The sequence below is a fragment of the Gossypium hirsutum genome, chromosome D01 (assembly GCF_007990345.1).
Source record: "Gossypium hirsutum isolate 1008001.06 chromosome D01, Gossypium_hirsutum_v2.1, whole genome shotgun sequence".
NCBI lineage: Eukaryota > Viridiplantae > Streptophyta > Magnoliopsida > Malvales > Malvaceae > Gossypium > Gossypium hirsutum.
Genome location: NC_053437.1, coordinates 57391862 through 57401609, shown reverse-complemented (window position 1 = coordinate 57401609; position 9748 = coordinate 57391862). Strand labels below are relative to the sequence as shown.

Sequence of the window (9748 nt, the reverse complement as noted above, 5' to 3'; positions counted from 1 at the left end):
TAGCCCCGAAGCCATATTACTATGTTCTGCAAAAGGATGACTGGATATGTTAATAATGACCAGTTGCTGATACATTGCTTCCAGGATAGCCTCGCAGGGGCCGCATCCAAATGGTACAATCAACTAAGCCGTACACATATTAATTCATGGAGAGATCTAGCACAGGTATTCTTAAAACAGTGCAACCATGTGACTGACATGGTACCTGATAGAATTACTCTGTAGAACATGGAGAAGAAGCCCGGTGAAATTTTTAGGCAGTACGCACAGAGATGGAGGGAGGTTGCTGTCCAAGTTCAGCCATATCTTCTAGAAAGAGAGATGACGATGCTTTTCGTTAATACATTGAAGGCCCCATTTGTTACGCATCTGTTAGGGAGTGCTTCTTAAAGCTTTTTTGACATAATTATGAACGGTGAAATGATAGAAAATACCATCAGAAGTGGGAAAATAGATGCTGGGAAAAGTAGCAGAAGATCCGTTTCGAAGAGGAAAGAGAACGAGGTCAACAACACAAGTTCGTATTCGAAGACAGTTACAGTAAATCAGTCGAAAAAAGTGGCTGTTAATCAGCAAGGATCATCAAAGCAGAGATCTGACACAAGACAAAACACAGAGAAGCTTCAATTTACGCCAATCCCAATACCGTATAGGGAGCTATATCAGAATCTATTCAATGCACACGTGGTTGCCCCTCACCACTTAAAACCTCTGCAACCTCCATACCCCAAGTGGTACGATGCGAACGCACAGTACGATTATCACGCGGGAATTGTGGGGCACTCTATAGAACATTGTACGGTGTTCAAGAAGCTAGTAGAAAAGCTTATAAGCATGGGCGTGGTTAAATTGGATGATTCACCTAGTACAGAGAATCCGTTACCTAATCATAATGATAATGGAGTGAACATGATAGGTGGGAGCATGGGTAGAAAGATTAAGGAGGACATATCAGAGGTGAAAATTCCTTTGAGGTGGGTCTGGAAAAATATGGTAAGAAGGGGATTGATCGTCTCAAGTTCAGAGAAAAGCTTCGAAAGAGTGGAAAATTACTGTGAGTTCTATCACGATGAGGGACATAAAATCTAGGAATGCACAGAATTCAGAGCCTTGGTTCAAGGCTTGATGGATAACAAGGAGATGGACTTTTATGAAGAAGTTAAGGAGGATTGGAGCATTTGCACATCAGAGTCTTCAAAGGTTCCAAGAGTAGTGCAACCTGTGGTCATTATCTCGCGACCCAAGAAGGATGAGGTGAGAACATCAGCAATGCTAAGGATAATAATAAAGAAACCTGCAACCTTTCCTTACCAAGACAGTAAGAAAGTCCCATGGAACTATGAGTGCAATACGACTGTCCCAGGAAAAGAGACTGCAAAGAGCCAGTGTGTGAGTGCCAATCCAGAATCTATGAAAGAGGCTACACTAGGGGAGCAAAAAGGGAAAGTAGTTGAGCCAGTGAAGGAGGAAGAAGTTGTGGAATTCCTTAAATTTTTAAAGTATAGTGAGTATAATGTCGTTGAGCAGTTGCATAAACAATCGGCTCGCATATCTGTACTGTCCTTACTCTTGAATTCAGAAATACATCGGAGTACGTTGATGAAGATGCTAAATAAGACCTATGTGTCCAAGGATATTTCTGTCAGTAAGCTAGATCGGTTGGTCAATAATATCAGTGCTGACAATTTCATATTTTTCAATGATGATGAAATACCTTCTGGGGGCATGGGATCTACCAAAGCTTTGCATATCACTGCACGATGCAAGGGGCGTATTTTGTCAGGAGTACTGATTGACAATGGGTCAGCTTTGAATGTATTGTCGTTATTCACACTTAACAGGTTACCCATAGACAGTTCGCACATGAAAACGTGTCAAAATGTAGTGAGGGCATTTGACGGTACAGAAAGGAAGGTCATGGGAAGAATTGAGGTACCCTTATTGATTGGTCCAACAGTTTATGAGGTAGATTTTATTGTGATGGACATCAAACCTTCCTATAACTACTTATTAGGGAGACCATGGATACATTCAACAGGGGCAGTACCGTCATCGTTACATCAGATGTTGAAGTTAGTGTCAGATGGTCGACTAGTGACAATAAAAGCCGAAGAGAATATGATAATAGCTGTATCCAATGAGATTCCGTACGTGGAGACCAATGACGAGTCAGTTGAATGCTCATTTCGATCTTTGGAGTTTGTAAATGCGGCATTTGTTCCTGAAGGGAGCAAAATTTTGGCTCCAAAATTATCCAAAACCACAGAGATGGGTTTACAATTGTTGGTAGGAAAAAAAGCTTTACCCGGAAGAGGGCTGGAGAGATATCTTCAAGGAAAAATTGAGGTTCTGGTGCTGAAAGAAAAGCAGGATAATTTTGGCTTAGGATATAAGCCAGATAGAGGACAGAGAAGAAAGGAGATAGAGAAAAGGCAGGAAAGAAGAAAGGCACGTTTAAATGGGGAGGAAGCTAAGTGGGAGCCAATGATAATTCCCCATATATCCAAAACTTTCATATCTGGAGGAGTTATTCATTAGGAGAGTAGGAAATTGATTGAGGAAAGCATCGAGGAGACGTTGGGAAATATGCACATTAATGCCATTTATAAGCGTGAGAATGAAAAGAGAAGTTGGCTAGACATTCGTCCTTATGAGCCTGGGAGTGTTCTAGACAATTCGACTGCGGAAGAAATAACAAGAATTCTTTTGTGAAATAGGCTTATGTTTAAAAATTATTATTTTAATAAAATACATCTTTGCAATTGTTTGGAGTAAATATTCTTTCATTTTTCCCATACGCCTAAATATATTCTTTCATTGCACAAATATTGTACATAAATTCATACATTCTTTTGTAACCCTATTAGGTCCCTGTGTATCAATGACGTGAATGACGCTGTTACGAGCTCAGAGTGCCCTTTTGAACGAAATGTGTGTTTAGAGGGATCGCATGACTTTGAAGGTGATGAAGATAGTGGTTTATCTTTGGACTTGTTGAGGATGGTGGAGCAAGAGGAAAAGCAAATCCTACCTCACAAAGAGTCAGTAGAAGTTGTGAGCTTGGAAAAAGGGAAGGAGGTGAAAATTAGAATTCAAATTCTCGCAAAGACAAGACGAGACCTCATTGAATTACTCCATGAATTCAAAGATGTCTTCGCATGGTCATACCGGGATATGCCTAGATTGAGTGCTGACATTGTAGTGCATCGCCTACCCATAAAAGAGGATTGCAAACCAGTTCAACAGAAGCTCAGAAGAATGAGGCCTGATATTGTGCTCAAAATAAAAGAGGAGGTTAAGAAACAGTATGATGCTGGTTTTTTACAAGAGGTCAAATATTCTGAGTGGGTAGCCAATATCGTTCCAGTCCCTAAAAAAGATGGAAAAATACGAATGTGTGTTGATTACAAGGATTTGAACAAAGCAAGCCCAAAGGACAACTTCCCATTGCCACATATCGATACTCTAGTAGATAATACGGCGGGATTTTCGCTGTTTTCTTTTATGGATGGGTTCTCAGGATATAATCAGATAAAGATGCATCCGGAAGATATGGGAAAGACTACGTTCATTACTTTATGGGGAACATTTTACTATAAGGTAATGCCATTCGGATTAAAGAATGCGGGAGCAACATATCAGAGAGCCATGGTAGCCTTGTTTCATGATATGATGCACAAAGAAATTGAAGTATACGTTGATGATATGATTGCCAAATCCAGAACAGAGGATGAACATGTACAGGTCTTGAGAAAATTGTTCTTAAGATTGAGGAGGTTCCAGCTCAAGCTTAATCCGACAAAATGTACTTTTGGAGCCAGGTCAGGAAAGTTGTTAGGCTTCGTAGTCAGCGAAAAGGGAATTGAGATCGATCCAGACAAAGTCAAGGCAATACGAGATTTATCACCACCACGTACCCAGAAAAAAGCTCGAGGTTTCTTGGGAAGACTGAATTACATTGCTCGTTTATTTCACAGTTGACCGAGAAATGTGATCCCATATTTCGCCTTTTGAAGAAACATAATCATGATGTCTGGAATGAAGAATGTCAGAAAGTCTTTGAAAAGATAAATCAATACTTATCTAACACTCCAGTACTGTCACCACCTAGCCCTGACAGACCCTTGATTTTGTATTTAACAGTGTTTGACAACTCTATGAGATACGTACTGGGTCAACATAATGCTACAGGAAAAAGGGAAAAGGCGATTAATTATCTTAGCAAGAAATTCACTGATTGTGAGATGAGATATTCGCCTATCAAAAAATTATGTTGCGCCCTGATTTGGACGACCAAGAGGTTGAGGCAATACTTATTCTATCATACGACTTGGCTAATATCAAAATTAGACCCTTTAAAGTATATGATGGAGTCAACAGCATTGGATGGAAGAATAGCTAGATGGCAAATCCTGCTCTCTGAGTTTGACATCGTATATGTAAGTCAGAAGGCCGTCAAGGGGAGTGCGATAGCAAATTTCTTGGCTAGTAGGGCTCTGAAAGATTATGAGCCTCTGGATTTTGATTTCCTGAATGAAGATTTGATGTATGTGGCGAATGCTGAAGAGGATTCCCAAGAAAATCATTCTTGAAGATTGAACTTTGACGGAGCATCGAATGCACTAGGCAATGGGATTGGGGCAGTCCTAGTGTCTCCGAATGGAGATTATCATCCTTTTACCAGTAAACTAAACTTTGATTGCACTAATAATATGGCTGAGTATGAAGCTTGCATCATGGGTATACGGGCAGCCATAGAGTGGAAAATCAAGACATTAGAGGTGTACGGAGACTCGGCATTGGTGATATACCAGCTAAGAGGGGAATGGGAGACAAGAGATCCTAAATTGATCTGTTACCATAGATTGGTTTTGGGATTGATCGAAGAGTTTGACAACATTACCTTCTGTTATCTCCCACGAGAAGAAAATCAGATGGCTAATGCTCTTGCTAATTTAGCTTCCATGATTAAAGTGAATCAGTTAGAGGACATGAAGCCCATTCAAATTAGTATTTATGAGATTCCGGCCCACTGTTACAGCATTGAAGAAGTGGAGCATGATAATAGTCCCTGGTACCAAGATATTTTGCTATATGTGAGGAATCGTGAATTTCCTGATCAGGCAACAGAGAATGATAAGAGGACATTGAGGAGACTAGCTATTGACTATGTCTTAGATGGGGAGATCCCATACAAAAGGGTAAATGATCGAGTACTGTTAAGATGCGTGGACGCTGTAGAGGCTAAGGAAATTTTGGAAGAAGTCTATGAGGGTGTTTGTGGAACGCACGCTAATGGATTCACCATGGCCAGACAGATTATGAGATTCGGGTATTACTAGTCCACTATGGAAGGGGATTGCATCAATCATGCCAAGAAATGCCATAAATGCCAAATTTATGGGGATAAGATGCATGCGCCTCATTCTCCTCTTCATGTTATGACTTATCCATGGCCTTTCTCCATGTGGGGTATGGACGTCATTGGACCAATATCACCGAAGGCTTCTAATGGACATCGTTTCATTTTTGTGGTTATTGACTACTTCACTAAGTGGGTAGAGGCAGCCTCATATTCTAATGTCACGAAGTCAGCAGTCAGTAAGTTTTTGAAAAAATAGATCATATGTCGATATAGAATGCCTAAAAGGATCATATCTGACAATGCGCTGAATTTGAATAACAGCACAATAGCAGAAGTCTGTGAACAGTTTAATATCAGGCACCATAATTCGTCACCGTATCGTCCAAAAATGAATGGTGCAGTGGAGGCGGCCAATAAAAATATTAAGAAGATTGTAGCGAAAATGGCTGAAACTTACAAGGATTGGCATGAGAAGTTACCATTCGCTCTTTTGGCTTACCGAACATCGATCAGAACTTCTACTGGGGCAACACTTTTCTCGTTGGTTTATGGAATGGATGCAGTTTTACCCATTGATGTTGAAATTCCTTCTCTCTGAGTTTTGGCCGAGTGGATCCAATCTCGGTATGATCAACTGAACTTGATTGAAGAAAAAATATTAAAAGCCATTCGTCATGGCCAAATGTATCAGAAGCGAATGGTGCGAGCTTATAATAAGAAAGTTCGTCCTAGAGAATTTCATGAAGGGGAGTTGGTTTTGAAAAAGATCCTCCCTTTACAAAAGGATTTCAGAAGGAAATGAATGCCAAACTGGGAAGGATCTTATGTTGTAAAAAAGGCTTTTTCCGGAGGTGCTTTGATTTTGAGTGAAATGGATGACAAAAATCTTCCGAATCCTGTAAATTCAGATTCGGTTAAGAAATATTTCACTTGAAGAAAGAGAGGAATCAAAGTGAAAACCCGCAAAAGGAACTCTGATTTTTAAAAAAAAAGGGAGAGGCCTAGGTGAAAACCTGAAAAGGGTACCTTGAGACCAAAGGGGGTTTGAGTTGAAAACCTAAAAAGGGCGGCTCAAACATTGGCAGATTGGGGGCATATGGTGATCTTGCTTCGCTAAAGTCAATAATAAAAGGATGTACGACATCTTGGGGGCATTGACAAAGTAATGTAGATCCCCTAAACACATGTTAAATTCAGAATGGTTCTCGGCTTGCACGGAGAAATTCAAGTGGCGATATCCAAAGCACCTAGTCTCCATAATATTTGTACCAAATTTGTTGGTTCTTGTAAAAATTTTATTCTTTGCCGTTCTTGAATACTTTTTCTATTCAGGACACTTACTATAAATAAATTCTTGAATTAATTCATCTCTTATTCAGTATTTTTGATTTCTGTACAAGTATGTCGCATTAGAATAATGATTGATGGACTACTAAACTTTCACAAAAGAAGTTTTGTATATTACCTTGGGAATTTCAAAATAATTTAGTAACCTGAAACAGGACTATTGGTTAGAACGCCCCAAGTTCAAAAGTAAGACCACCTTTTCGGATTTGGATAGTGAATAAGACAGCAAGAAGTCTGGAGGAGGTAGGAAGAAATCCCCTATGGAAAGAAAGCTCTTCATTTGGGCATGTGCATTTGGTAGGACACCCTGAGAGTGGTGTAAACAATTTTCATCCTTGAATTACGATAGGAGAAGATTGAGAAGAGTTAAATTTTTCGACTCTTAAGTTACAGTGGAAGGAATATAGTACAAATTCTGCTTTCTAGAGGGTTGTGTTTTAAAAGTGCACAATGGGAGGCAATTTGATTAAGTATTTCTTTGGAGATATCAACCAAGTAAAAGGCGTCAGCGACAAAGCAGAAATGATAATTCTCGAAAAATGACATTCTGCATGCATTCAAATGTCATTCATACACGTCTAGTTAGGAGCATTTGATTCATTTTGATCATAACGTAGGCATAATTAAGTTCATAGAACAGATTTTTACAGGTCCTGTTCCCTAGAGAACAGATCGGTAACCAAGCCTTGTCTCCTTGAGCAGCAGCGGAGAAGGTTGAAGATTGTAGATCTTATCTCCCTAAGTAGTAGTTGAGCAGATAGAAGACGACGAATCTTATCTTTCCAAGATAGTGGGAAGCAGATTTAAGCCACCAAGCCTTGTCTCCCTGAGCAGCAGCGGAGAAGGTTGAAGATTGTAGATCTTCTCTCCCTAAGCAGTAGTGGAGCAGATCGAAGACGGCGAATCTTATCTTTCCAAGATAGTGGGAAGCAGATTTAAGCCACCAAGCCTTGTCTCCCTAAGCAGCAGCGGAGAAGGTTGAAGATTGTAGATCTTATCTCCCTAAACAGTAGTGGACCAGATCGAAGACGGCGAATCTTATCTTTCCAAGATAGTGGGAAGCAGATTTAAGCTAACAAGCCTTGTCTCCCTGAGCAGTAGCGGAGAAGGTTGAAGATTGTAGATCTTATCTCCCTAAGCAGTAGTGGAGCAGATCGAAGACGGCAAATCTTATCTTTCCAAGATAGTGGGAAGCAGATTTAAGCCACCAAGCCTTGTCTCCCTAAACAGTAGCGGAGAAGGTTGAAGATTGTAGATCTTGTCTCCCTAAGCAGTAGTGGAGCAGATCGAAGACGGCGAATCTTATCTTTCCAAGATAGTGGGAAGCAGATTTAAGCCACCAAGCCTTGTCTCCCTAAGCAGTAGCGGAGAAGGTTGAAGATTATAGATCTTATCTCCCTAAGCAGTAGCGGAGCAGATCGAAGTCGGCGAATCTTATCTTTCCAAGACAGTGGGAAGTAGATTTAAGCCACCAAATCTTATCTCCCTAAAGTTGCAGTGGAGTAGATTGAAGCACTATTTCCTGTACTTCTGAAGATGCAGTAGGAAGGAATGAGGCTACCCGAAGAAGAAGAGTACCAAAGTCCAGCACGACCGGGCAAAATTGGGCATTTCTAAAGTCTTTACTCCATTCTTGTTACACGATAATGAGCAAAGAGGGGCAGCTGTAATACCTCAATTTTACCCGGCCTACGTAATAAAAGGCTAGTTACAAATTACAATTGGCCTATATGGCCCAAAATCCCCATTAAACAGAAACCCAATACAATCCTGGCCCGAAACTTAGTGGCCCAAAGCTGAACTACGGACAGAAACCCTAGGGTTTCCACAGCGCCGCAGGTCTCCGAATCTTTCCCGATCTTCACCTGCAATGAAATAAAACAACAAAGGAAACAATCAAATATTTGTAATCAAGCAATATTTGTTTCTTGATTTATTCATTCAGCTATAAAAAAGCCAAAAACATACTGTAACAGAGGGGGGATTGAAAAAATCAATAGAAAAAAAACACAATTATTTTATAGCAAAAACACAGTTAGTTCAATACCGAAAGAGAAATCGTTCCAAGGTTGATATTTTTTATTTTTCTTTTTTTTAATCTACTATTTTTTATGTATGTTTTAAGAAAATAAATAGAAAGAAAAGAAAGAAACGACCTGTATTCGAAGCCCAACCGCCGCTGATGGCTAAGGAAGTCATCACCGAGGATTGACGACCGAAAACTGAAAGGTTTCTCGCAATTTTGGGCCTTCTCTGTTAATATTTTGGCAATTTCAGGGCCAGATTTGGGTTTAAGGGGTTTAAGAGGGTCGGATCTGAGATTTTCGGCTTTTCGGCCACCACATGCGGTGGCGCCGGCCGCCGGTGCCGCCGAAGATCGGCGGCCGGCGCGGTGGCCGATGACCGGACCTTTGGCCGGACGAACTGAAAGGGGGGAGGGCTTTTGAAAGTTCTTTTTTGTTTTTTTAAAAGGGGTTTCAAATGATTTTTTTTTTGAGAATTGGGGGTATTTATAGGGCACCAAAACGACGTCGTTTTAGAGAGCCCCAAGACGCCCAAAACGGCGTCGTTTTGGGGAGACCGACTCGGCTCCGACCCAACCCGGCCTAAGATCCGCGTGTTTTTTTAGTGAAGGGGTAAATTGCATTTTTAGCCCCTCCGCCTTTTAATATGTTTCAATTTAGTTTTTTTTTTAAATTCGACCTTCAATTTTATTTTAAATTCCAAATTAATCCTTTGGAATGACGCCGTTTTAGAGGAGAAGGGAAAATTGCCCTTCCAGCCCCTCTATGTAATTTGCATGTTCGATTTAGTCCCTTGGGTTTATTTATTCTCGGATTTGCCCCGAAATTATTCAATTGCTGTTCAATTTAGTTTTTCTTATTATTTTCCTAATTAATTTTAATAATGTAATTATTTTTTTATTTTTTTGTAATTATTTTTAAAAAAAAATATGTATATGTTTTATTTTTTTATGCGCATTTATATTTTTAAACTAAAGTTCACATTTATATGTATACATATTTTTTTTATGTT

General features: G+C 40.0%; 1 protein-coding gene across 1 annotated transcript; it reads left to right on the top strand.

The window, feature by feature from the left end:
- The first annotated feature begins 420 nt into the window (after window positions 1-420).
- LOC107921535 (uncharacterized) lies at window positions 421-2538 on the top strand. Its single transcript, XM_041086399.1, has 2 exons — window positions 421-993; window positions 1090-2538. The coding sequence occupies exons 1-2, from the start codon at window positions 421-423 to the stop codon at window positions 2536-2538; spliced, it is 2022 nt and encodes a 673-aa protein (XP_040942333.1).
- Window positions 2539-9748: the final 7210 nt, after the last annotated feature.